At 36.5% G+C, this 27,309-nt stretch overlaps 2 protein-coding genes and 1 long non-coding RNA gene across 4 annotated transcripts; all 3 read left to right on the forward strand.

Annotated features, from left to right (window-relative positions):
• The first annotated feature begins 1,487 nt into the window (after positions 1–1,487).
• On the forward strand, positions 1,488–3,766 carry LOC110689456. The gene is made up of 4 exons (XM_021866245.1): positions 1,488–1,832; positions 1,964–2,417; positions 2,627–2,703; positions 2,870–3,766. The coding sequence occupies exons 1-4, from the start codon at positions 1,488–1,490 to the stop codon at positions 3,764–3,766; spliced, it is 1,773 nt and encodes a 590-aa protein (XP_021721937.1).
• A 2,057-nt stretch (positions 3,767–5,823) lies between these two features.
• LOC110689199 lies at positions 5,824–9,555 on the forward strand. The gene is made up of 2 exons (XR_002504849.1): positions 5,824–6,186; positions 6,527–9,555. It is a non-coding gene; the product is annotated as an uncharacterized LOC110689199 (long non-coding RNA).
• A 2,387-nt stretch (positions 9,556–11,942) lies between these two features.
• LOC110689201 lies at positions 11,943–25,992 on the forward strand. 2 transcript variants are annotated; one of them, XM_021865925.1, is made up of 8 exons: positions 11,943–12,466; positions 13,106–13,253; positions 15,789–16,014; positions 16,175–16,225; positions 18,170–18,221; positions 18,290–18,348; positions 18,462–18,507; positions 25,504–25,992. In XM_021865925.1, exons 3-8 carry the CDS (start codon positions 15,886–15,888, stop codon positions 25,641–25,643), a joined length of 477 nt encoding a protein of 158 aa, XP_021721617.1. In that variant the 5' UTR covers positions 11,943–12,466; positions 13,106–13,253; positions 15,789–15,885; the 3' UTR covers positions 25,644–25,992. The 2 variants fall into 2 exon arrangements, with proteins under 2 accessions (XP_021721617.1, XP_021721618.1); XM_021865926.1 differs by lacking the exon at positions 13,106–13,253.
• The last annotated feature ends 1,317 nt before the right edge of the window (positions 25,993–27,309 follow it).

Consider the following 27,309-nt stretch of genomic DNA (forward strand, 5'->3'; position numbering starts at 1 on the left):
AACGTGGAGGCTTTCAAGTCTACAATGGCGAAGGGCCTGGAAATTGACTAATAAAGTAGTAATTAGGGTTCTTGGCCCTAACTTATTTGCATTCCAATTCTTCCATTAGAGGGATAAGGAAAAGGTCTTGGAAGGGAGGCCTTGGTGTTTTGATAACCTTCTGCTTGTCCTTAAAGAAGTGGATGGTGATGAGCAACCGGAAAATATAACGTTGGTCTATTCTCCATTTTGGGTTCGAATTAAACATTTACCTTTCAATTGCCGCTCTTATGAGGATGTTAGGGAGTTGGTCGCAAGTATGGGTGAAGTCATTGAGATTGAAGAGGATTTTCTTGGGCTGGAACAAGTGATGATTAACATCACTAAACCGCTGCGCCACTGCCAGAGAATCCGCGATAAGAGTGGAAAGGAGATACTAATTGAATTTGCCTATGAGAGGCTCCCGTTCTTCTGTTTCGTGTGTGGTGTAATTGGGCATTGTGAGAAAGATTGTGACATGGTCTCGGAAGAGTCCAAGAAAAAGCAATTGGGGTGGGGAAGATGGATTAAGGCGTCACCACGTAAAGGGCGTATGAAGGACTTGGAGGAACTTGATGCGGTGATGGTGGCTAGGAAGAAGCTGTTTATTTTAAAGGAGGATGAGGAGAGGGATGTTAACGAAAATAACAGGGAGTTGGAGGAGGTCGTGATTAGTGAGAAGGAGGGGGAGGGGGTGAGGGAAGAGGGCGGATTGTAGCTGGTCAATGATACGACCACTGTCAATCCAAGGATAGATGGGGATGTTATTAGGGGGGTGCAAAACAATTTCTTATTGGTTCTGGCCCTATTGTCTTTGCGGCTGGTAAAGGTAATGTAGGGGACAAGGAGGTGGGAAAGAAGAGACGAAGGATACCGAGAGGAGTAGGTAGTGGTGAGGGTAATGATATGGAAGTCGAGCTGCATAAGGATGAGAAAAAAGGGGTAGGTACAATGTAGATGATGTGGAGCAGAAAGGTATGAGCAAGAAACAAATTACTGAAGATGGTTGGCGATTGGCGGGGGTTGACATGGAGCAACCCCCCCGAGACCAATGAGTATACTAAGTCTCAACTGTAGAGGGTTGGGAAACCCCTCTGCAGTAAGTAATCTCCGTGATTTAATTCGGATAGAGGCCCCGTGTGTGATTTTTCTATTGGAGACGAAATTAAGTAGTATAGAGTTTCGAAGAGTGCATACAAGTTTGGGTGATTTTGAAGGTTTGTCTGTTGATTCTAGAGGTAGATCGGGTGGTTTGGCATTATTATGGAAAAAGGGAGTGGCCCTCCATTTACGCTCTATGTCCCTTCACCACATTGATGTTGAAATTAGAGGCGGTTTAGGGGAGGAGGTTTGGAGATTGACCGGGTTTTATGGATGGCCGGAGGTTGGTAATAGACATTTATCATGGTCCTTGCTTCATGATCTCCATTCTCAATCTCATTTACCGTGGGCGTGCATCGGTGACTTTAATGAGATTTGCATCGGAAAAGAATGGTGGAAATGATAGAGCGAAGTGGAAAATGGCAAATTTTAGAGCGACAATTGATTTTTGTGGCTTCCGGAGTGTAGCTTTCTCGGGTTACGCTTTCACTTATGACAATGGGAGGGATGAGCTCGATAATACACAATGTCGCTTGGATAGGGCGTTGACCAATGATTCTTGGTTTGCGTCATTTCCCGAGGCTCATGTTATTCATATTGATCCTGAGTGGTCCGATCACGCTCCTATTAAGTTGGTTTTGTTCCAACAGCCTTCTTTCTCACTTGGTGAAATCCTTTCCGGTTTGAGCAATATTGGCAGCAAGATGAAGGATGTGCGAATGTAGTGGAGAGTGCTTGGATTGGAGGCCTTGGATTGGACTCTAAATTGTCATTGTGTGCTACGAATTTAAAAGAGTGGAGCTCTAATACTTTCGGTGCTACCTTTCGTGAGCTTTGAAAAAAGAGAAAGAAATTGCAGAAGTTAAATAGAGGGGGATTAACAGCGTCTCAAATTGAGCAGCGAAGGAGCTTGTTGCGTGATATTGAGGGCCTGATTAAACACGAGGAGCTTTATTGGAGACAAAGATCACGGGTGTCATGGCTTGCGGAGGGAGACCGCAATACTAAGTTCTTTCACCAAAGAGCTTCGGGCAGAAAGAGAAAAAAATTTATTCGCTCTTTGAAGGACTCTAATGGTGATCTTAAGGCTGAAGACGAGGTGATTGGGAGGATAGCCGTGAAATATTTTAAAAATTTATTTTCCTCTTCTAGTCCCTCTATAATTGAATTTGCCCTACAAGACTTCCAGAGTAGGGTAATGGATGATATGAATGCTATATTGAGAAGGTCGTACTCTGCGGAAGAGGTGAAGTTTGCTCTTGATCAAATGCATCCTATCAAAGCCCTCGGTCCGGATGGTATGTGCCTCTTATTTTTTATGACTTATTGGCATATTGTTGGTCCGTCAATTACCTCTTCTGTGCTTGCTATTATGTGGGGTGAGTCTATTCCTGAGTTCCTTAATAAGACTTTCATTGCTCTAATTCCGAAAAAAATAATGTTGATCAGATGTCGGATTTTAGGCCTATTTCATTGTGCAATGTGATTTATAAATTGGTCTTGAAAGTTCTTGCTAATCGACTAAAAGAGTTTCTTGATAAAATTATTTCTGTCCAACAAAGTGCTTTCACGTACTCCGGGGAGGTTGATTACAGATAATATTTTAGTCGCTTTCGAGGTGTTCCATCATATGAAAAATTTGAATTCAAAAGAGGGTTGCATGGCAATGAAATTAGATATGTCAAAGGCTTATGATAGGATCGAATGAGATTTTTTAGAAGCGGTTCTGAATAAATTTGGCTTTGATCAGAGTTGGAGTAGGTGTGTGATGAATTGTGTTCGTTCTGTTTCTTTCTCGATGTTGATTAATGGGAAGCCGTATGATGTTTTTACCCCGAGTAGAGGGATCCAACAGGGTAACCCTCTTTCCCCTTATCTGTTCATATTGTGTGCGGATATTTTTTCTCACCTTCTCCAGAGGGCGGAGGAATGTGGTACTCTTCATGGCATTAGAATTGCTCCGACGGCTCCGGATATTAGTCATTTGTTGTTTGCGGATGATTGCATTATTTTCTCGAAAGCAAATATGCAAGATTTAGAGGCCATTAATGATGTGTTGGAGGTCTATGAGAAGTCGTCGGGTCAAAATATTAATTTTGATAAGACGACTATTTTTTTTAGTAAGGGTGTTGGAGAGGGAAAACGGAAAGAGTTGGCTAATAGGTGTGGTGTTAGGGTGGTTGATATACATGATCGTTATCTTGGGCTTCCTACGGTGGTGGGGCGTTCGAAGAAGGTTATCACGAAAGGGATTACAGAAAAATTGTGGAAAAAACTCCAAGGATGGAAGGGGATGGTTCTTTCAAAAGCGGGTAGGGAGGTTATGATAAAGGCGGTGGCCCAATCTCTCCCTACTTATGCAATAAGCGTGTTCAAATTTCCATCTTCGTTTTGTGATGAGTTGAAATCCTTGGTAGCACAATTTTGGTGGGGGCAAAAACAAGGGGAAAGGAAGTTACATTGGTTAGCTTGGAAGAAGCTATGCCGGTCAAAGAAAGAAGGGGGATTGAGGTTTCGAGATTTCAAGTTGTTTAACAGGGATCTTCTTGGGAAACAGGCTTGGAGGTTGGTGGCTCAACATGGCAGCCTTATTGAACGTGTTAATACTACCCAAATTCTTCATATATTGAGGCAGAGATGGGGTTGAATCCAAGTTATACTTGGCATGGTATTTGGGAGGCAAAGTGGATGGTTAATAGGGGAATGAGATGGAGAGTGGGCAATGGAGGAAATATCAATTTCTGGTCTGATTGTTGGGTTCCGATTACTCAGACTAGGAAAATCATTTTGCCAATGGGTGCTAATGCTGCGAATTTAAAAGTTGCTGAGCTTATTGATCAACAAGCAAAGTGTTGGAAGATGGATCGCCACTCCGAGTTGCTGCTCCCTTTCGAAAGGGATAGAATTCTCAGTATCCCTATTAGTAAGAGGCTGCCTTGTGATAGTTTGTATTGGGACTTGGTAAAAGATGGCTGCTATTCGGTGAGATCGGCTTATAAAGCTCTTTTTAATGATGATTGGCATCGTGGTGAGGAAGCTCCTTCCAATGTGCGTAGTTTTTGGTTAAAGATTTGGGGTCTTGATGTGCTACCACGCATTAGAGTCTTTGCTTGGAGAACATCCCAAAATGCTATCCCGACGAGGAGTTGCATCAGCCATCGAATTCACAGATACGAGGCTCTGTGTGGCATCTGTAACAGAGCTGATGAAATTGTCCTACACGCCCTGAAGGATTGTCATGTGGCTAGGGCTGTTTGGAGTTGTTCCTCCTACGAGCATGTGGCGTCTCGCGATTTTAGTAGCCTTATAGACTGGTGGAATTTTTGTTTTAGCTCGTTGGAGGAGGAGGATGTTGAGAATATTGTTACTCTTTGCTAGGCCGTGTGGAACGCACGGAAAAAGCTGGTGATGGAAGGTGAGATCCCCAATGTTGATCAGATTGTGAGCTATGCTTCGAAGATGAGTGCTGAAGCTCGTGCTGCTAGGCAGCAGTGTTGCTCGAATGGGACTGCTGCTGGGATGAGCTATCCTTCGGTCTGGAGTGCCCCTGCTGTTGGAGTGTTTAAAATTAATGTTGATGCAGGTTGTTTGGGGGATGTAGGCTCGGGGTTGGGTGTGGTCTGCAGGGATGGTGGTTGGTAAGGTTAGGTGGGCTGCGGTGTCCCAGATGCATGAGACATGGGATCCGAATGTGGCCGAGGCAAAAGTAATCTTGCTGGGGCTCAAGCTGGTAAAGGAGAAAGGTATGAGCAATGTGGTGATCGAGAGTGATTGCCTTGGAGTTACTGAAGCTCTTTGCAAGCGTGTGAGAGGCTCTAATTCCGTTCATTTGATTATCGATGATATTCTTGAGTTTTATTCTAGTTTTTGCTAGTGTCACTTGGTCTTTTGTCAAGAGGGGGGGGGGGAATAAATTAGCTCATTTTGTAGCTCATTTTCAACCATGGCTAGTTGGTTTGAGAATGTGGAATGATGTAATCCCTGATTTTATTTTGGATACTTCTTTGAGTGATATACCAATATAATCTATCCCGTCCCTCAGGGTCTTTCAAAAAAAAAAATTGTAGATAAAAATATATGGCCGAAATAGTAGGACGGTGTCAGTTTTGGATAGAGTTTTGTATTTCTTTCATATCTTTTTTCGTTATAGCTCGAAATTAATATTATAATATATCATAGGAAAGATAATTTCAAGATGTATCCAACCATATAATATTTGGATAAAGATTATGAGGCACAAAAATAATATCTGACTGTCTTTGAACATCTTTAAATTCAAATAGAATTATGATTAAAAAAGGAAAGGTTTTATAAAAGGAAAGTTTTTATTTAACTCAAATTCTTTAATCTTATCTTTTCAAAAAGGATAATATAGAAGATTCTAATTAATCCTAATTAGTTTAGGAATAGAATTAGACCTTTGGACCCTCCACATGATCATTGAGCCGTAGGTAAAAACCAGTTTGGGCCCAATTTAGTATTTTGGCCATAACTTCCTTATTATTCATCGGAATTGGGCTTATAATATATCGTTGGAAAGGTTTTTTCAAACCCATCCAACACTAGTACAAAGTTGGGCTTAAGTAACATTTATTGGTAACACTTTAAAAATTTCATGATTGGTTGATTTTCAGTAACACTTTTGTAACATTTTAATATTAGGTAACATTTTTTGTAACACTCTAATATTAGTTAACACTTCATAGTAACACTTTATTATTAGGTTATTTAGGTATCATTTAATTGTAACACTTTAATATTAAATAGAACTTGATTGTAAAACTTAATTTGATAAAATAATAGTAAAAATAAAACCCTCACAACTCTCTTCCTCCTTATTTCTCGGTTTCTCCATCAAGCATTCAAGCTTTCTCTTTCTCTTGAAACTACACCTCCTTTCCACCGCTACCCCCTTCTCGATCTCGGTGCTCCACTGTAGTCCACCGCAGCCTACCTCCATTGCAGCACATGCTCCTAGTTAAAGAGACAACGATGTTTGCCCCCTCAAAAGACATCGATTGTCACCTCCTGGCTTCCATCTTCGGCGGCTTCCACCTTAAAGTTTGGGTTAGTGTTTGTTTCGTTTCTTCTCCCTTCCATTATCAACAAGAGTTTTGAGTTAGCTAAAGTTAGGGTTTTAATTCCCTCTCTCTAATCTTGTTGATGATTTCTTAATTTGATGTTTAATTTCACTATTGCCTCAAAAAAAAAAAAAAAAAAGTTCACTATCTTCATACTGAATTTTGTGTGCATCAAAATTGGTCGATGTATTTTGATGAGTTTGGGGTTTTTGCTTTTTCTTCTTTTCGATAATTTCCGTTTTGATTTACATTGTAATTTGATCTTTGTTGACTAATCTATCCAATTTAATTTAATTATTTTCTATTCTGAATTAATTCCTCATAAGCTTGTCGAGAACCCAAGTAATTATGGGCAAAAGAGATGAAGAAATCCAGGACAATACCAGTTATAATCGGAGGAATGGTGTTTGATTACTTTGATATTCAATAAGCTACTGCTGCTATTCCTGCTACTGCCAAAACCACTACTACTAGCAAGGTTTTTTGTTTATTTTTATTTTTTTAAAGCTCTAATTATGGAATTGGATTTTTATTTTTCATTATCTCGATACTTTTTCTTATTAGTTGTTAATTTTGTAAGAAAGTGTGATAATTGCGTCATTTGCCACATTTTCTAAGCTTTAATTTTGTGGGGGTTTAGATGATTAAATGGCTAATTTATGCAATTTACTCTTTTTTTTCTTCTAGATGTTGCTTAATTTTTTTTATTTGGATTTAGGTGTCTAATGAGTTTAGCTTCTACTTCAGTAAAAAAAACTCAGTTTTAATACTATGTTTATCTTTTTCCCATGGCTACATTATCAGTTACGTCTATAGTCAAGCTCTCGATTATACAAGGACTAGGAAATTAACATGATTATCTTACTTTAATGTATTAGTAACACTAAGAGGTGTTATATTCTTTTAAGGTGAATTAACATATATACTTAAGTATTAGTTAGTATTAATCCCCAAATTTAATTACCAATTTATTAAAAAAGTTTAGGATTACCGTCAAAGCAATTAAATTGAAATAAAAGAGAAGCAATCAGTAAGCTTCTATAGGCAGACAAATAATACTTGCTACTTCAAGAGTAGTTTGGGATGTCATAGTATTAATGCAAACTCTAGTTATATTAAGGGTTGGTCCCCTAAGAGCTAGAACTGAACATCATTTGTAGAACTTAAAATGTTAGGTTGAACAAAAAGCATCTATTAGCAGCTCATAAATGCTTATTAAACCACAAGAAAATAGAAAGCAGATAAGACTTTAAAAAAATAAATAAATTAGAATCTTGATTGTTAATCTAGCCGAGGTTCAAGACTTATCATATGTCACAAGTCATTATGATCCAATTGCTGGATTTTTGCTCTGTTTCCTCAGTATCATAAACAACAGCCGTTTTACTGATAAGAGTTTACCCAGGGATAAGCCATCATGATTACCTCAATCATAAAGTTGGGGTGATGAGAATTGAACCTCCAACCTCTTAGTTGAGAGCGTGCGATCTCTAATTTTCTACCATCAAGTTTCCACTTGATTCTCATACCTTATTGCTGCATTCACATACGTCGTATTAAGCGTGCAAAAATGTTATGCAGTTCACCAGAAAAAGCATATTTTATTGTTCCTTGAGTAAGGTTAATGTACTTAATAGTACAATGAGCTACATATACTTTAGTAATCCCTCACCAAACTGTCCTTCATGTTAGGTGTTTAACAAAGATGTTGCCTTCAGAATAAGGGTATATAAAGAATGAATTTCGTTGAAACTTTGAGGTCTCTGCAATTCTCTGAGGTTGTGTGCAATTAATCTTGCTAATAGTCTGAATTCTTATGGTGGCTGGTCTATATGTCCTAGTTCTTATGTGAAGTCTGGTGCTTAGTTGCTCTTTTTGTGCTCAGTTGCTCGAATCTGTAGTCAGCTGCCTAACAAAGGTAATAAGCTCTTAAACCCGTATCCTAATCAGTGAAAGTGACCAGTTTCGGTCCTATGACATGCATGCATAATTCTGCAGAACAAAATTCAATGCATGGATTTGTGACTTAGTTCCTGCATCTGATCCATGTAGGGAGAGAACCTTTAGTTTGAACTTAATGCATGCAATATCAGTTAGCTAGTCATATATGAACTTTCCCTAGTAGGTATGTTTCTAGTAGCGTTAAAACATGTTTAGCATGGTGTATCAATTAAGCAAGTGTCAAATCTAGTTATTAATAATTCAATCCATGAATAATAAAATGATTACTCTCACTTGATCATTTCCTTTTTTTCATTTTTACACAGGAATTGAACAGCCCTTCATGGATGTAATACAAGTTTGTATTCCTTGTTCCTCAATGGTGAATGAAAGACTATAGTTTTGTTCTGGCCAGTTCACTTTATAGTCTGCCAACAATGAAAATTGGACATAGTTTTGTTCTGGCCACTCTCTTTTGAGGTAAATCAAGAAGGTGGAATTAGCTATGTAAACTCTGAACATCAGGCTAATAATCTGCTAGGGGTCTGATACTCTGAAAATCTGAAAATTTGTTTGTCATCAATAATGTTTGTCAACTTGTTGTCTTGTGTGTTCTTTGTAGGAAGCAAGATCTAGATGGCAGAATATGAAAAACGTAGACAAGCAAGGATAGAACAAAATAGAAGCAAAATGAAGGATTTGGGGGTTACATCCATGGCTTATGAAATGAAAGAGTCGATGAAGGGCTCTAAATAAACGAAAAAGCACTAACTCTTAATATTGCGTTATTTCATTTTTGTTCTAGATGTTTGATATATGATGCTTTCACAAATTGGATCAAAGGGATCAAGATGTAGAATTGGGATAACAAGTGAAGATGCTACAAGAAGCACTTACTGTTACTGCTGTTTGGATGCTTTTACTGCTATTTTTTTTGCTGCTGGTGCTGTTTTTTGCTGCTGCTGTTGCCGCCGCTGCTGTTTTTTGCTGTTACTGTTGTCTGTTGCTGCCCCCTGCTGTTGCTTGCTGCCTCCTACTGCTACTTGCCGCCACTGCTGCTGCTGTTTGCCGCCACTGCTGCTGCTGTTTGCCGCCACTGCTGCTGCTGTCTGCCGCCACTACTGTCTGCTATTTCTGTTTGCTGCTACGTAATGCTGTTTGCTGGTTTGTTACAGCTGCTGCCATTCTGCTAGCTAGCTGCTACCGCTATTTGCTGTTATTAATATTGTTTACTGCTATCGCTGACTGTTTTTTGAAATTTGGAAGTTTTCTTATTTCCTCACTTTTTGCAAGCCAGAGATCGTAGTTGCTTTTCATTCTGTTTGGATTATTACGAAGTATATTGTTTGGCCAAACATTAAAATTGGTGTTTATGAATTTTCTTATAAGACTTATGAAATTATTTCAATCCAAATTGTTGCCTATCATATATGTTAATTTCTTATTCATTGTTGTGCATATTAATATTAATTTTATATTTAAATAAACATTAATAATAATAATAATAATAATCTATTAATTAATTAGGTGCTACATTTTGTAAAAAGTGATACATAATGTCGAAAAAAGTGCTATTATATGTCCAAGATAATTGAAAAATGTTACCTAATAATCAATAAAGTGTTACATTAGTTCAAAAAAGTGATAAATAATGTCGGATAAAGTGATACTATATGATTGAAAAATGGTACTAAAGATAAGTAAGTGTCCCATAAGAAATAAAAGGTATCACTTTAAAAATGGTACTGATAATATTAAAAAATGTTACATAAGAGGGTTTATAGTAACAATTTTAAAGGTGTTACCATAGATTACCCAAAGTGTTACATAAGACCTTAGGTAACATGGGCGGATGTATCACCCACTAAAGTGTTACATATTGTCTATAATAACACTTTTACCACTTTATGTAACACTTTTTAGGTGTTACTTAAGGTTAGTTTTGTACTAGTGCAACTACACCATTATTGGACCCATATCATGGATCAAACTAAACTGGAATACACGTTTTTTAAAAATAGGGTAAGAAAAGAAATATTTTCAAAAACCGAAAGAAGAGATATTTTAATAAAAACATTCTCATCACTAGACTTTTCACACTTTTTCTTTGTTCGATAATCAATGACATGAAAGGTATTCATTACTGGGTTTGGTTTTGGGGAGACACATTTGGGTGTCTACACTAATGGAGTTAGGATTGATAATTATGTTTCAAAGAGTTTGAAATTGAATATAACTACTCCTTTTGAGAATCCTTGTTTTGTACGAAATGGAATATATTCAGATATTATTTTTGTGCCTCATAATCTTTATCCAAATCTTATATTGTTGGATATATCTTGAAATTATCTTTCCAATGATATATTATAATATTAATTCCGAGCAATAACGAAAAAGATATGAATGAGATACGAAACTATATCCAAAACTTACACCCTTACACTATTTCGACCATATATTTTTATCTACAAAATATTTTAATCTGATTCAAATTGGGTTGGAAATTAGACTTCAAGAGATTTCTAACGACATATTATATGACTTATTTAGACTTCTGGATCAAAAGATATGATAAAACAAAATCCGCAAAAACTGTCCTGCATCGCCAAAGTCGCCTAACGACAAGTCCTGTCGTTGGCGACATAAGCGTGTTTTATTCCTTTTCGAACTCTGATTCGATTCTATCAATTTTGGACTATTTTCTTATAAATAGGGTCCCTAGACCTCCGTTTTTCAATAACCAGAATTCTTTAATTTTCTCTCTCTCTAAGCTAAAGCTTATTCTTCTCTTCCTCTTTCTAGCCTAGCCTTTTACAAACACAATTCCTCGCTCATTAGATCTAGACACATTTAACCAAGTTCGAAGTTGCCTTCGCGCTAGACGTGAAAGGTTGATATTTTATGAGGGTTTGGTCCCAAATCCAGTTTAAACATTTTAACTCTTTCTTTCAATTCTTTAGTTATTTATTTAATTTTATTATATTTTCCTAGAAGTTACTAACGTGTGTATTTTGTTATTAGAAAGAGATACGAAACATCCAAGTAAGTATTTTAATTGTTCTATTGATATTATGATATAGAAATCATGCTTAGATTATTATTTTGATTCCTAGTATCATGTTTGGATGTTTTATTGCTTCCTAGTATCATATTTAGGGTAATGATTAAGTTTCTTATATTAAGTATGATTAAAAGAATGCTTCCTATTTTCTTTCCTAATATCATGTTAGGGTTAAAGCTATGATTTTTTATATGTTTAGTGACATGCTAGGGTTTGTTATTAATTTTGTTAGTATCATGCCTAGGATCTTGCTATTATTATGCTTTATTTTTAACATGAACATGATTATTTTGATTATGATTATGATTATGGTTATGATTATTATTATTATGTTGCTTGATGATTGATATTGTTATTGCTTGATCACGCCTTTTATGCATGTTTAAAGGGAATTGTTACTTGTAATCACGCTTAATAAGATAATTAATAATCTTGTTTAGGTTAATTTGATTATAATTCAAGTGATCACCAATAATAGTTTTGTTTATGAATTAATATTCAACCAACATAGATTAAACAGGTTTAGGGTTAACCTATTGATTGCATGTTAGTCAGAAAGCGCACATGAATACGAGAAGAATAAAGTAGAGACCTATTTTATAGGGCGAATTCTTTCTCTTTTAGATTGGATTCGTACCCTCATCCCCGAACACCAGTCATGGTTCTTGATCTATTGGAGTTAACGATCTCTTGGATCATTAAGGGGTGTAACCTTCACCCTGTGAACGGTTTACAATCTCCTAAAACTTGTTGGCGACTCTTTCACTCTAGCTTCCTTTCCTTTGGACAGTGGCGGATTTACACGTGTGTACACTGAGTCACGTGACTCAGCAGTGCCAAAAAAAAAATAAAAAAAAAAAGGAAAAAAAAACAAAAAACAAGAGAAAACGGCCAAAAGGCCCAAAACGCGTGAAATTAAAACGAAAACCTCAGAACCCTAACTCCCTCTCTCAAATCAGCCGCTACAGCGCTACTTGCCTTCTTCGTCGGCGACAGCAACCACGCCGGAGGCCACTCAGTCAGTCGTTCGACGCTCGACGCTAACAAGTAACAACTCGAGGCCTCGACTCTCGAGTCCCTACTCGGCTACTCCCTCGACTTCAAAGTTCTAAAGCCCAACTCGACTGGCCGACTGCTGTCCTTCAAGGCTTCAACTTGACCGCCGCGCCGCCACCGAGCAGTCGTCAGTCGAGCACGGAGCACCGACTCACCGAGCCACCGTCAATTGAGCTTTGAGCAAGCAGCCAAGCAGTGAAGCAGCAAGGTATTTAATTATATACCTTTTAAGTTTTGAGTTTTTATTTGCTTTGTTAATTATAATTTTGCATAATTTTAGTCACTTGAATAGTCGAATGATTAAATTGAATTATTGAAATGAATTGTTGATTTGTTGTTCATTATTGATTTATTGTGTTAATTACTTAATTAATTATATTTATAATTTCGGTCATTTATTGATTTATAAATTATAATTTCATTGAAAATTTGTAATTGACAGTTAGTTTGCTGTAATGTTGTTCATTGTCAATTTGTCACATTGTGGATTTGTCATTTGTGGTGTTGATGAATTGTTGAAAACTTGAAATGCAGAATTGTTGAGTAGTTTTGAGTACTATTGGACTATTGGTACTTTGTAGAATTGTAGTTTGTAGCCTTTCGTGTATATATGAATGTATTATGTGTATTCAAATGAATTGAAATTGTGTATATATGATTGTATAAATGAATTGCTGAATTTTTTGTAATTGTTTATTTGCTTAATTGATTTTCAGAATGAAGCGGAAACGTACTCCAAATAAAATGCAAAATATCGCTAGTTTCTTCACTAAATGAAGGTGGTTGTATCCAAAAATAGAATTTTGTTAATATTTTTGGATTCGAAATTTTTTTTGTATTGTTACAGGTGATCAATTATTCAGGGTGACTCACAAGTTTAGAAATCCTGGATCCGCCACTGCCTTTGGACGTCTCCATGCTTAAGTGTATGATCACAGTGGGGTTGAAGTTTGGGGTAATGCTTGAAATATTCTCTACAATTGGGGAGGGATCCGGTAAGAACATTCTCTTATATAAGAACCCTAGTTTTATAGGAACCAATCTCAACCGTAGAATTAGATTGATTTGAACGAATCAGATTAAAGGAGGAGAATTAAGGGCAGTTTTGTGAATATGATACCGCCACCTCTATTACTAAAACCCAAAACTCTATACAATACCACCATTAACGACCAAATACAAGCTTTGATTCAATACTTACTCATATTTGAGGTCAAAATCAACGATCAGTGTTAACATAAACAAGCATAATTAAGTGGTTTGAGTATATTTTTTCCGCAAAGCTCTAGATTGATGCAATTCGTCAGATTCGAGTGCGTTTTTTAATTCATTGGATGTTCATTGCTTTTGTTCATGTCCGAATTTTTGTTATTTTGTCTATTCGTTGTTTGAATACGTTATTTTCGTTGTTCTAATTCAATAAATTTGTTGTTTGTGTTGTTCAATTCGAATTCAATAAATTTGATGTTTTTGATTTTTGTTTTTCACCTTAAATTTCGTCATTTGTGTTGGTCTAAATCTGAATTATACATATTCGTTATTTGTGTTATTCCAATTCATCAATTTCATTGTTAATGTAATGTTAGGGATTTTGTATTTGGAATAATTGTTCAACCTATTCAATTTTAGGTATATATTAATATTGCTAATTTTTTTGGTCTTTACAATCAGACATTTCTGAGCCAATTTTGTAAGTTTATGCTTTATGTTTGAACTTATACTCCAAAATTTTCGAAGAATTTGATGATTTTGTAAGGCGATTTTAATATATAGTTCGAATTGTTGCGGGGTTACAATGAATAAGCTAATAGAAGTTTCTTGAATTTATGTGCCTGCTACCATTTTGTAAGAATTTTTATACAATACAATATAACTAGTACAATATCAAAAGTTTTTTTTTTAAGAAAAAAACGTCATGTCAAAATGAACATATGATCTATTATACATGATCTTTATATACCTTGTAGTTACATACATGTCTTTTTCAACATGACCACTTGATGTTATTATATCCTTCAATAGTTGAGAATCATTCATAATGATTATAGAACATATGAACTTTTATGTATTCTAACCCAAATTCAGAATGAATATTCATGTTGGAGATGTTACATAAAATGAACATTATTTTTGAAATTTGATATATGAACTTAAATAATCTTATGTCAAAGTGTTATTGAAATGAACATTTTTGTGTACTTAAATAAACAACTACAAACATATATGTGTATCAAAAGAATTTCAAAAAAAAAAAAAAAAAACGTCATGCCAAAATGAACATATAATCTATTATAAATTATCATTATACCTTGCAATTGCAGATGTGTCATTTGTCATTTTCAACGGGACCACTTGTTATTATATATTTTAAAAGTTGAGGATCAATTACAGGAAATTTAGCTTAGCGCTCATTTTGTATTTTATTTACTCTTGATTAAATAGGAATATCATCGTCATCTCCATTTATATATACTTATTTTTTTTTTAAAAAAAAATCAATTAAGAATTACATAACTCCATAATGTAAATGATTAATTAAATAAACACTTTCAAATCAAGTAAAAATAACACTTACATTTCTCTAGAATTTTCTTCCTTACTCTCTTAAAGATCATGCTTCGCTCTAAAAAAAATTTAACACATTGTTTTACTTGTTTTGTGACCAATGTTTAGTAAAATTACATTGAATTACTTACAATGATTCATTTTGCACACTTGATGTATCTTATTTTTCCCGAAAATTAAAATCGCAAAAAAATTAAGAAAACTTAGGGTTTGTATTTTATTTTCAAAAAATGAACAAATGTACTTACGATTGTGCGTAATTTTCGTTGTTGTTTTGCATAATCTAGCGCAATTTCTTCCTTTTATCAAACATTTTTCTTGATTTTTTTACTTAATTTTGAGATTTCTTCCAGAAATTTAGTAAATTATTTAATTTTTTGGTGAAATAGAAAATGGAGAGAGAAAATGAAAACTGCAGGTAACAGTGTACATTTTTTTGTTTTTGTTTTATTTTATTTTATTTTTTGTAGGGTAATTGCAGTAAATGTTGTTAGTGGGGGAAGCAAGGGCTATATGGTAATTTTGTGCGGAGGGGGGGGGGTGTAGGCAGTTTTGGCTAAAGGGGGGTGTAGCCATCAACAATTATACAAATGGTCCAATTAGGCCCTCAATATAATCAATTGAGAAGCTAATGGAGTTGACGAACTTTGGTCATCAAGGTTAATTTGATGTATTTGTAAAAATTAACTCTTAGGGTTACATGGTGAATCTAAACATTAATAGTATATGATGAGTAATTGCAAAATCCAGAGGTATATGATGAAAATGTAGTCATTAATTTTTTATTATTATTCAAATTTTTTAGTGATCACTTTTTTTTACTCCGTATTTGTTTAAATTGTTCTTGCCTTTATTTTTCTAACTTCAACAATACTTTGATATTCTTGCTAACTTAAAAAATTCATGCTCTTTATTATTTTATTTTTTTTCCTTTTTTCCTTTCCAAATTCATAATAATTGCAAAGAAAGAGAAGTCTAAGTACAAGAATTAATTGAAGCATTGGAGTATTAGCATAAAAAAAAAAAAAAGCACACAGCCAAATCATTAGGGCAAGTGGAGAGATGGGAACTCGAGAAGTGTATGAGGAGAAGCTTCGAACTGGAAATGCGTATCACCATGCTCCCACCATCAATCCTGGCCTTGGCACCCCACGTTGCCCCCGTTGTCTCTCGCTCCTCGACTCTGATTCTGTATATTCTCTCAATCTTATTAATCTGTGTGCTTTCTCTTTGACCTTTTCCTTTTTCTTTAGCTCCATTTTGGTGTGCATATTAACAGTTTGACGATTTGTCTCAAAGAGTTTTCTTGCTATGCTGACTACTTGCCTTTTTGGGTTTCTTGTTGATTCAGAGGAGTGGTGAATGGACAATTACTCCTGTGTTGCATGACGCTACAACTGTGGTATGAATCCTGTCTTTTCTGTTTCTGTTTTTGTATACCTGAATATAGTAAGCAAGCTGCCTATACAATCTATTTCTTGCAGTTCCTATTTCTCTCAGAAATTGTAGACGAACTTTGTATTTTGTTAAATTTTTGAATGGAACCTAATTGCTTATTTCTTAAAATCTGTCTTGATGAAGTGAGACAAATTGAAACCCACGAGGTGTTAATCGGATGTGTTTATAGTAGTTAGAGGATTTGGAGCTTTTTAATGCAATGTGCGAGTATATTTTTCATGTTAGAGCTAAGTGTGGTCATTTGTCTTTGTCTTGGTTCCCACTTAGGGTTCTTCCATTTTGTCTTGGCTACATATAGACTTTGCATCTTGATCTCAAGGTTTGTTTGATGGGCTTTAATGGGTTCAAGTTTGCAACGCTTTCTGGACTGTTGAAGTTTGTTGAAAAAAATTAAGGGCTGGGGGTGTAAATGGGTTGGGAACACGTAGTTTAGACAGGGGAGGCCATTCATTCTGGATGTAATAAAAAAAATAAAAAATAAAAACTTTGACAAGGCTGGATTTGATAATTAAGATGGAGAGTTCTGCTTGTGATTGCAGGAATTACTTGTAGCGAGTTGGTTGGAGAGGTCGAGATGACCATATATTAAAAGTTTGCCCAGTGGGAGAGGATGGCAACAGATAAAAAATTGAAAGCCAATACCATATATTTTCTATGGAATCTCCTTTTTTACATGAGATAATCTATATTTATTAATCAAGCACCTGTCTTGAAGCAGCTTTGGTTTTTGTTTGGTGTTTCTAAAGGTGATTTCTGATCACATGTTAGAAATTTTTTTGGTAAAGAGAGTGCATGTTAAAGTATGTATATGAGTGTATGGGTTGTCTATCAAACTAGGAAATCCCTCCTTTGAGTCTCTGTTTGAAAACAGGATTAGTTTGTTATTTTTAAGAATGTCATTCTTATTATTTGTGCCTCCTGATTTCATGCAAAATTGGTCTTAGATTTTGTCCTACCAATCTCGTGAAATGATTTTGCAAGACTTGTCTTTTAATGTGGTGGTAGATGCAAAAGATTATTGCTGCTGCTGTTATGCTAGATAGTTAGTTGCTGATATGAGGAGGGCTGATGACGAGAGAGATTTTTTTTTGACAAAATCATGAAGTAAGAGGAGGTGTAGGTGGATGGTGGTGTAGGTTGTTTCTATTCTTCCCAGCTGTTGGCTTTAAAAACCAGCCAACAGACAAGACAGTGTTAAACTGCCAGAGATAGACTAGTCGTTTTCCTTTATCTCCTCACTTGGTGGTGATGTCTTGATAAATGTGATTATAAAGTAAATTCTAACACTGATTCTCTTGCGGCAGTTGGCATTTGTTCCTTTTGCAGCTTAAGATTGTATCACCTTGTCTGGAGAAACTTATTAGAAACTTGTAGATGTCATGATTGTCATTCCAAATTTGTATATCGTTTAGTTGTCTTGGTTCTCTTTTAAAACTCCCTTAATTTTACCTTGGACACTTTCTTTTTCTCACTTAACATATCTTTTTCCAAACTCTTTTAACTGATTATCTTGTTATGTCCTTTTTTCTATATCATACAGCTCCTTTATGACGCTTCATGTTAGCAGACACTAAATCATTTTGGGACTGTGGCTTTGTTGTTGTTGTTGTTGTACTGTTTTTTGTTTATAAGATTGGCATTATTTGTCCACTCTTTTAAACAGTTGGAGGACTCAATCTTGTCCTTAAAGGATGTATTAAGATCTGTTTATAAAATGATTTTTTTTCCCTATTCATTTATGCCTTTACGGAATACAATAGTCATTGCACTGGGATCAAGGCTTTCACATCGTTCTGATTTTACTTTTGGTTTTTAAGCCCCCCTGGCTTCGTCTCTAAAATTTCTCCACCCCATTCATCTAAATGTATATATGTGGACTATTATGTAGGCCGGCTGTGGGATTGGAGGAATGCTAAGTGCTACTCATGTTTTCAACACTGGTAATTTCCTGTTTTACCTTACTTTCATTGAAAAGAAGTCTCTGCAGTCTAATGATACTTATTTTTAGGTATACCTTTCGTCCAGAAGTATGTTAATGGACCCAAATGGCTTCCATTTGTTGTTGGGGTAAGTCCAATCCATTCACAGGCAATTGTAAATTTATCATGATATTTACTGACCTTCATTTCTGTAAATCTTATTTTAGCTTAATCTTACTGTAATTTCTGTACCTGCTGCAGCTTCCACCCTTACTTTTGTCTTCAGCTGCATGTGCTGCCTTTGGTGGTAAGATTTGATTTGTATCTTACTATAAATTGTAGAATATCTTTTTTATTGAGTAATATTTTAGTGTGTAGCTGTAGGTTGATTGTTGGTGCATGATAGTTGCTGCAAGTCCTTAGGCAGTTGCATATACGATCTCTTGTGCGAACAAGATCCTTAAAAAAAAAAAATTGCCTTTTCTCTCATTCCAATTATTTAATTTGCAAATTGGTAGAATTTGTTAAAAGACTCCTATATTACTCGCTGCTTAGAAATATTGGCATCAACTTTTTTGTTGTTTGCTCAGTCCAAGTAACTCGAGGAATTATTTGTTTGTTGTCATTGATACTTAGATCGCTAGATTCACTACTATCAAACAATGAGTTGAGGCCTAAAGCCAAAAGGTTGGTTTTTATAATTTGCCTCCATAGTTTTGATCGAGGATAGTAAAGAAATTATGAATCTCTCAAGTTCTAACTACCCTCACCAGTCACCCTACATCACCACAACATGTCTGGGTTCTCACAAAGCCTCATCATCAATGTCTTTTAATGTCTGTCAATCTGGTCTAACTAATGGCCTTTGCCTTTTTTTATGACCACTCATGTTGAGCTTTATTAATGCATTGGCGGTGTTCCTTCCAGTGTCAACTGACTAATCTACTTGTTGCTCATCAGACTCTTCACCAAAGTTGGCTAAAATAGTATAAATGACATTGGTCACAGAAAATATGGACAGCTTGGATCCCATTTGGCATGATGTAGCATTAAGGGTCTTTGATTATCGTTGTGTGACTAAGGTATTGGTTTGTGTGAATCCTTGGTTATTGGCAATCTTATGGCAAGGTCAGCGAGTTAGAGCTGAGAGAGTGATAGCTTTTGGATAAAGAGTTGAGTACCCCCCCCCCCCAATTAAATAAAGAAACTAATTTAAAACCTGCTTGTGTTTGGTTGTATATGTCCTAAATTGAGATGTAAGAATAGAGAATTACTTAAGCTTTAAATTATCTTAAAGGCAAGTTGAATTTAGATTCTATAGGTATTTGATGAATTAATTTGATTCAATAGTAGTAAAGGAAAAGAAGAGAAAGTAAGGGAAGGGTAAAAAAAGAAGAGAAGGGAAAGTAAAGAAATTTTATTTTCCAATGGTTGGTCAAGGAAAGGAAATAAAGGGAAGAGAAAAGAAGTTTGATTTGCAACTTTTATTTTTCTTTTTCTAGTCAAATTCTTCCAATTTGAGGAGGAAAGGAAAGCTAAAACAAAATGGTGTAGGGAATTCCCTCCCAATTACATTCCTTTCCTTTGAATTCTCATGTCATTTATCAAAACCAAACATGGGATCATAAATAAAACCTTTTCCATTCCGTTCTTTTCTAGCCAAATCCCTTCAAGGGAAAAAGGCCTCAAAAGGCCTCAGTTTAAAAGGAAAAAGTTATGATAATATTGAAAGTTTTCTTCATTAACACTATGTTAGGATAATGAGAAATGAATGGAAAGGAAGAGAAATGAAAGGGAGGCCTACATCATCCTTTGTTTGGATATCTTATAAAAGGAGGGAAGAGAAGAGAATTCGAAGGATCCATCTTTCTTCCCCTTTTATTAAACCAAATCCCTCCATTGTTGGAGAGATTTAGTAGCAAATGGAAGATCACCCTCTCCCTCCCTCCATCACCTCCCTTTCCCTTTTTCTCCTCCCCTTCATTATTGTTATCCAAACATAATTGGCTTTTATTTTCCTAAAGTTTTGAAGGAAATTTCTTAATTACCCATTGTTGCCCTCTCCTTTTGTGTTTCAATGTAAATTTAGCAATTTGTAACCATGGTATTGTTATCACTACCTCCATTTTTTATTTTGTGCAACAAAATTAGTGACACATTTCCTAACCCAAAATTTCTTAATGTTAATGGAAACAAGGGGTAAGTGATTAATGGAAAAGAGATAAAAATAAGGATAATTAATAAGTCAAGGCCAACCGCGACTAACTCCACCTACCACCACGAACATCACCTATTCAACTAGCACCAACAACCTCTTTCTCATCACCATCCTACCACCACCAACATCCACGCAGTCAACCATAACCATTACCACCCGCAGGACCCTCCCGCTTCTTGAAAGTACCACCATCCACCCATCCTCTCCTTGAAACAACCACCACCCACCTTCCTGCTTCCCAAAACCACCGCCATTCACCCTCTCTCTTCTCGATCCACCACCATATACCCTCTCTCCCCGAAACAACCACCACCCAACCTCCTCTTCCATCCCTTACGATGCAATGCCTTATCCTCATGCAAATATAGAAACTTAATATCCTTCCTAACTCCTTCCAACCAAGTCATTTTCGATCTCCCTCTCCCTCATCTAACCCCTCCTTGGTCCCACCCTTCCACTATTTATACCGGTGCACCCTTGAGTCGCCGTCTTACATGGCTAAACCAACATAGACGATATTCCCTTAGTTTGTCTTTCGAATAACCTCGTTTCTGATTCCATTTCTTAGAGTGTTCCCGTACATCCACCTTGACATTCGCATTTTTGTAACCTCCATCTTTATAATGTGCTCCCTCTTAGTAGCCTAACATTCCGTACCATAGAGCAACACTAGTCTTATGGCAATCCTGTAGAATTTTGCCTTCAATTGTAAGGGAATGCTTGGTCACATAACACTCTCGTGGTTGCTCTCCTCTTAAGCCACCTTGAGTCCTTGACTTAATTATGTGGGCCACATCTTAATCAATGTCACCATTTTTCTGGATGATTGACCAAAGATATTTAAAGCATTCACTCATGGTCAAGTCCTTTCCATCCAAACTCACCACCTCATTGTTTGTCCCCCTTTGAGTACCAAAGCGGCATACCAAATATTCAGTCTGTCTTACTCCGACTTAGCTTAAACCAAATTCCAATATTTTCCTCCATTTCTCCAACTTAGCATTAACCCTATCTTTAGCTTCATCCACCAAAATGATATCATCCGCAAACAGTATACACTATGGGACTTAATCTTGAATTGGTCTAGTTACTTCATCTAAAACCATTGCAAAAAGGTAAGGGCTTAATGCATAAATGCAATCCAATTTTAATAGGAAAATCTTTTGTCAACCCTCCACATGTCCTCACATTTGTTGACACATCCCAATACAAATCCTTAACCAGGTCCACATACTTTGGTGGGATACCTTTCTTTTGCCCACCAAAGCACATCTCTTGGCACCTTGTCATATGTCTTCTCTAAATCAATAAAGACTATTTGATCCTTCTTCTTTACCCAGTAAAACTCCATCATGTGCCTTATCAAATGGATTGCTTCCATAGTAGATCTCCTTGGCATAAAATCAAATTAGTTATTCAAAGTGGTTTTGCATGCCCTCAAACTATATTCAATCACTCTTTCCCACTACTTCATAGTGTGGCTCATAAGCTTGATCCCTTGATAGTTAAAACAATCCTGAGCATCTCCTTTGTTTTTATGCACCAGGATTAAGTTGCTCTTCCTCCAATCTTGCGGGATCCTTGTAGCTCTCCATATCTTGTTAAAGAGATCAATGAAGCAATCAATGCCAATCTTACCCAAACATCTCCACACCTCTATCGGTATACCATTCGGCCCAACTGCATTCTTAGGTTTCTTCTTTTTCAGTGCAATCTCCACCTCTATTCCTAATCCTTCGCTACACTCCATGTTGATTTCTTCATCACTTACAAAGGTATCTCCTATTCCCCCTTCATAACTTCCATTAAACAATTCATCGAAGTACCCCTTCCACTTTTGAACAACTTGGTTCTTATCTTTTATACACTTTACCATGCCAATATCCTTCCTTGCCTATTGTCATCTTTTCGCCATCTTATAAATGATCTTTTCTCCCTTGGAGTCAAGCTTTTCATAGACCTCTTGATAAGCCTTTTCTCTCGCTTGTCGAACCACTGCTTTTGCCTTACTCTTAGCCTCCTTATACGCTGCATAGATTTCGCCGCTCCTACATTTTCCCAAGGCGTGATAGCATTCCCTTTTTTGCATAATTACTTTCCACCACGAAGTATATGGCAGTATTGAAGTTCTCCCCTTTGATTCCCCTAAGACCTCTTTGGACACTCTCAAGAAACAGTTCTTCATTTGTAACCAAGTCATGCCTAGATCCACCTCTCTATCCTAATCTGAATCCTTGATTACCTTTTCTGTAAAAACCTTAGCATTTGCATCCCTTAGAGTCCACCATCCTATCCTTAGCTTCTCTTGTCTTCCTTTTTTCTTCGCCTTCTCTTTCAAACAAATAGTCATAACCAAAAGCCGATGTTGGGTGACCACACTCTCTCCTGGAATGATCTTGCAGATTAAGCTACTTTGTCTATCCGTGCTCCGTTAGGAAGTCTATTTGTGTTGTATTTGCTCCACTCTGAAAAGTTATCAACTGCGAATCCCGTTTCTTAAACCAAGTATTAGCCAAAATTATATCACATGATTGGGAAAAATCCATAATAGCTTCGCCTCTTGCGTCCTTTCGCCCATACCCAAAGCCTCCATAAACCCTCTTAAAGCCATCCCGGCTTACCCCAACATGCCTATTGAAATCACCTCCAATATATAGTTTCTTCGTATGGTAAAAACCCTGTAGCACCTCATCCAAATCCTCCCAATATTGTTGATTCTCTTCTGCACCTAAACCTAAATCAACTTGGGGAGCATAAGCACTAACGGCATTCTCAATCTCCTTGCCACAACGCAACTTCACCCTTATCAACCTGTCATTCTTCCAATAAACATCGATTACCTCTTTCGACAACCTCTCATCAAGAATCACACCAACTCCATTCCTAGCTCCACCATTCCTCATCCTGTGGCTTGTCTGTCCAGCGTACCACACTTTATACCCAAAACCAAGCCTCGAGATCCTTCTCCTGTCCACCTTGTCTCTTGGAGGCACATGATGTTTACCCGTCTTCTCTTCATCACTTCTACCACTTCTGTTGATTTTCTCGTAAAAGACCCCACATTCCAAGAACCAATCCGCAAACTAGTCCTTCCTCACACGCTCCCTAGTACCACACTTAGGCAATATGGTGCGTCGCTTCGGGGCAACGACCTAACAACCCTTGCATACTTATCACTGCACCCAAGAAGTGAAGCGCGTCGCTCAGTAGGGAACGCCCCAATGGCACACCCTTGTTCATTTAACACCACACTCTTGCAATGTGGCGCGTCACTTCTGGGCGATGACCTAGCAAGCCTTGCATACTTATCACTACACCCGGGTCTAGGAAGTACAGCGCGACGCTGAGTAGGGAACTCCCCCACTTAAATATCAGTTTTGCTCATGTCATGGGATGTGACAAAGTTTTACACTGGTGGCCTACTGAAACCCTCCTTTATCCGGGGACTGACGGTTCCCAACTGGCAGAGTTAACTAAAATTGGAAATTGTCCAGTTACAACCACAGTGTAAGGAAAGGGATGGGAAGGATTAAGAGAAAGGGAGGGAAATAGTGACCTTTTACTTTTCTTCTAAACAATTGAGAGAGTTAGTTTATTAAAGTGGAAGGAAAATGAACCCTTAAGGGAAAATGCATCCCTCACTTTCCCTCCAAAATTTCATATCCAAACATAATTTAAGAAATTGTAAATCACAAAAATTTTCAGTGATGGGTGCACTAGTCTCAACTCTTGATGTCATTAACTTTATCAATCTAATTCCCGATTCAGCTAAATGAGAACCATTGGTTTAGACTCCTTTCCAACTTTTAGTGTAATTGGCAGAGCTCGGAAGGCGATATGGGTTCAATCTGGGCTGATGAACAGGAGGCAGACTGCAGGTTAGGGATTAGGATGTGGGTTGAAAGTGTAAAATTAGGAGGTAATGGGGTGTTTGTCTTTATGTTAGTTCTATATTCAGTAACTAATTCTCAGGCAAAGAAAAAAATTCTTAATCAATATGTATTTCCATGCCACCATGCCAGCTTGATATTAATGTTGTTACTGAAACAGGAACTTTCACTAATTATCCAGGGTAGACCAGATTTTTTTTCTCTTTGTGGTTGCTCTCATGGTTGAACTTATATCTGCTAGCAAGCTTTCAGCTTTAATTCTAATGGAATCAGTCAATTTTTTTACAAAGTTATCTCCTTTTTCTATCTATTGTGAATGAATAGCCACTTCATTCTATTCTAGTGATAGTAGTGAAGCATCGAGGGTAAACTATTCTTCACAGGAACGAAGTATACATGTAACTCTACCCACTAAACCCATCTATTGGCGAGAGCATTTTCTGAGTGCAAGACAAGGAGTCAATCAAAATGTTAATACATTTAGAATCTAGTCTCTGGTGGAATTTCTTGGCAAATTTTCCTTTGCTCTGAAACATCCTTGACTTCTTGAGGTACAAATGTACAATGTATACAAATGTTCCAGAATTCACTTTGAAACCATTTAAAAACATAAAAGCAATTTACAGAGGAAATAAAAACTAATTAGGCACATTTTGCCCTTTGAAAGCAAACTAGAAGGAAATGTCTTTTTTGGATCTAGCCTTAGAGTGCGAAAATTTAGTTTTGTTAAGGAAGTTGGAAGCCACAAAGTTTTTATATTGAAAGGGTAAGAAGGGACTCGGGTATGCCATCTGTGGTCATGACTCAAATTATTGGGGCAGAGGTCTTCTTTAAATGGATGATATAGCATTTCACTGCAGGGATAAGGAGATATAATTAGGAAGTACTAAGATGGAGATGAGGGAGAGGGACACATTTACATTTCATGCTTTTTAGAGTTTGCATTTGCGTTTTTTCACACTAATTCTTGTTTTGCAGGCAGAGCATTCTTTCTTTCTTTTTCTTTTTTTTTTTTATTTATTTTTTTTAATTAATGAATTTATTTATTTTTATAATTATTTATGGTACTTGATTGATTCAGTAATGTTCGAATAGATCGGCAAGTAATGTTAACACGAATTAATACTCTTGCTCTTTACAGTCTATACTTAATGTATGTCTGTCAAATAAGTTGATCAAGGCATCAAATGTGCAGGTTATGCTCTTCCTAAATTTACCCAGCTTACCGTGACATCATATTATGCTGCTTCAAGTGCTTCACATTATGGGATATCTCTACTCACTAGACAAATTGAAGAGGCACATATGTCAACCTCTCAGCAAGAGAAACTCTGATGATGATGATGATGATGCGTGTAAGATGACTTACGTGACACAGCTGCTGCTTTGCTTGTACCAGGTTAATGTTTATGGCCACTTCCTGTAATGCATTTATCTAGAATATTCAATTCTGGATTTTTCGTTAGTTCCCCTCTCCCCTCCCCCCTCTTTTAAAGTATGACTTCCACCTTTTTTGAATTTAGTTGTCACATTACTATTAGGAATACGTCCAACCTTTTTATCTATATATTGTTAGGAATAGTGAATTATACTTGAATTTTAAGGCAGTTTTAGCCGAGTTATATGTATAGTTGAAGATATTTAAATCTTTCATAATAGATAGAGACATTTGATTGATCTGACATTTACTTTGTTGATCTTTGCACATCCAAAGTTATTTCATTGTCCTCCTTTGCAACTTGCAATAGATATTTTCCTTGCTTTTGAGCTTAATTTTAGAAGTAGCTTGTAAACAATCAGCTTGTATTTTACTTAAATGGTGGTTCATTGAGCCCACACAACCCACATTATTTTGTGGGAGGAATAACTAAAGTCCAACCTTTCTTGCTCCAAAACTATTCGAAAGAGAAGAAATGTGGGACTTGTAACCACTTAGAATAGTTAGGCTGGGCCCAAATCTGTTTGTGTTAGGGCCTCAAGTCATGTCTGAATTCCATAGGCCCAGTAATCTGCTGTGCAATTGGGACAGTTGGTGATGGGCCAAAGAGTTTAAAACCACGTCATAATTCTTGAATAAGGTGGTGTCCTACACTCCTATCCATAAACAAAAGAAAACGATATTAAAAGGGATTAAGGTTTAGATTAGGGGATACTTCAATCATGTTGTACTGTTGTCACTAAGAGGGACATTTTGATGATATTCAATGCTGCTTACTATGTTACTCGAACTCTTCATTTTACCTCGTATACCCGTGTTGGATCCTCGACAAGAACACTTCATTTTGGGCCAAAATCATGAATTTTTTTCTCTATATAACAAAATTTTAGGGCAAGGGTGGGTATCTGAGGGTGAGTAACATAGACTACTGCCCTTCTATATTCAACATCTCAATTGATCTTCAAACCAAAATTTTTGTAAAGTCTACCTTTTCCACTCTTTACTTTCAATTTATAGGTGTCTCTCCAGTAAATCCATGATTGATTATTCAACTGGGGAACATAGTAAATCCTCTGTTCTTTGTCTTTGATGAAATAGGTTTAGTCCAGAAATCGAGTTAGCGTGAACCATGAGCTGTAGAAGGTTAGGATCTTGACTAACTGAAACTCAATGTCAACCTTTCCTGTTTCCTTACTAGACATATGTTTGTTGAACTGTTGCAACCCAATTTTTGTAGTCAAAGTTTGTTGCCGTCTTAGCTTGATTGTGTTGCTCACTAAAAAGTTACAACTTTAAAGGAAGCTTTAGTTTTCGAGTTTGGTTAAGAATTATTTTTGAAATTCTTCGTAGGAAACTTCTTTTTCCACAAATCATTGCTAGTTGAAGTAAAGGTTTGAGGTTTTTCTTTCCAACTGTTTTGATGTCAACTTCACTTGTCTACTTGCCACTTCTCAACTAGATATTTTTGTGTGTTTTTGATTCAAAATTGATATTATCTTGTACTGTGTGGTTTAGAGTACTTTGATGTGTCTCAATTGATTTGCCAAAATATTATGTGGATCA

This window comes from Chenopodium quinoa, unplaced genomic scaffold (assembly GCF_001683475.1).
Source record: "Chenopodium quinoa cultivar QQ74 unplaced genomic scaffold, ASM168347v1, whole genome shotgun sequence".
NCBI classification, from domain to species: domain Eukaryota; kingdom Viridiplantae; phylum Streptophyta; class Magnoliopsida; order Caryophyllales; family Amaranthaceae; genus Chenopodium; species Chenopodium quinoa.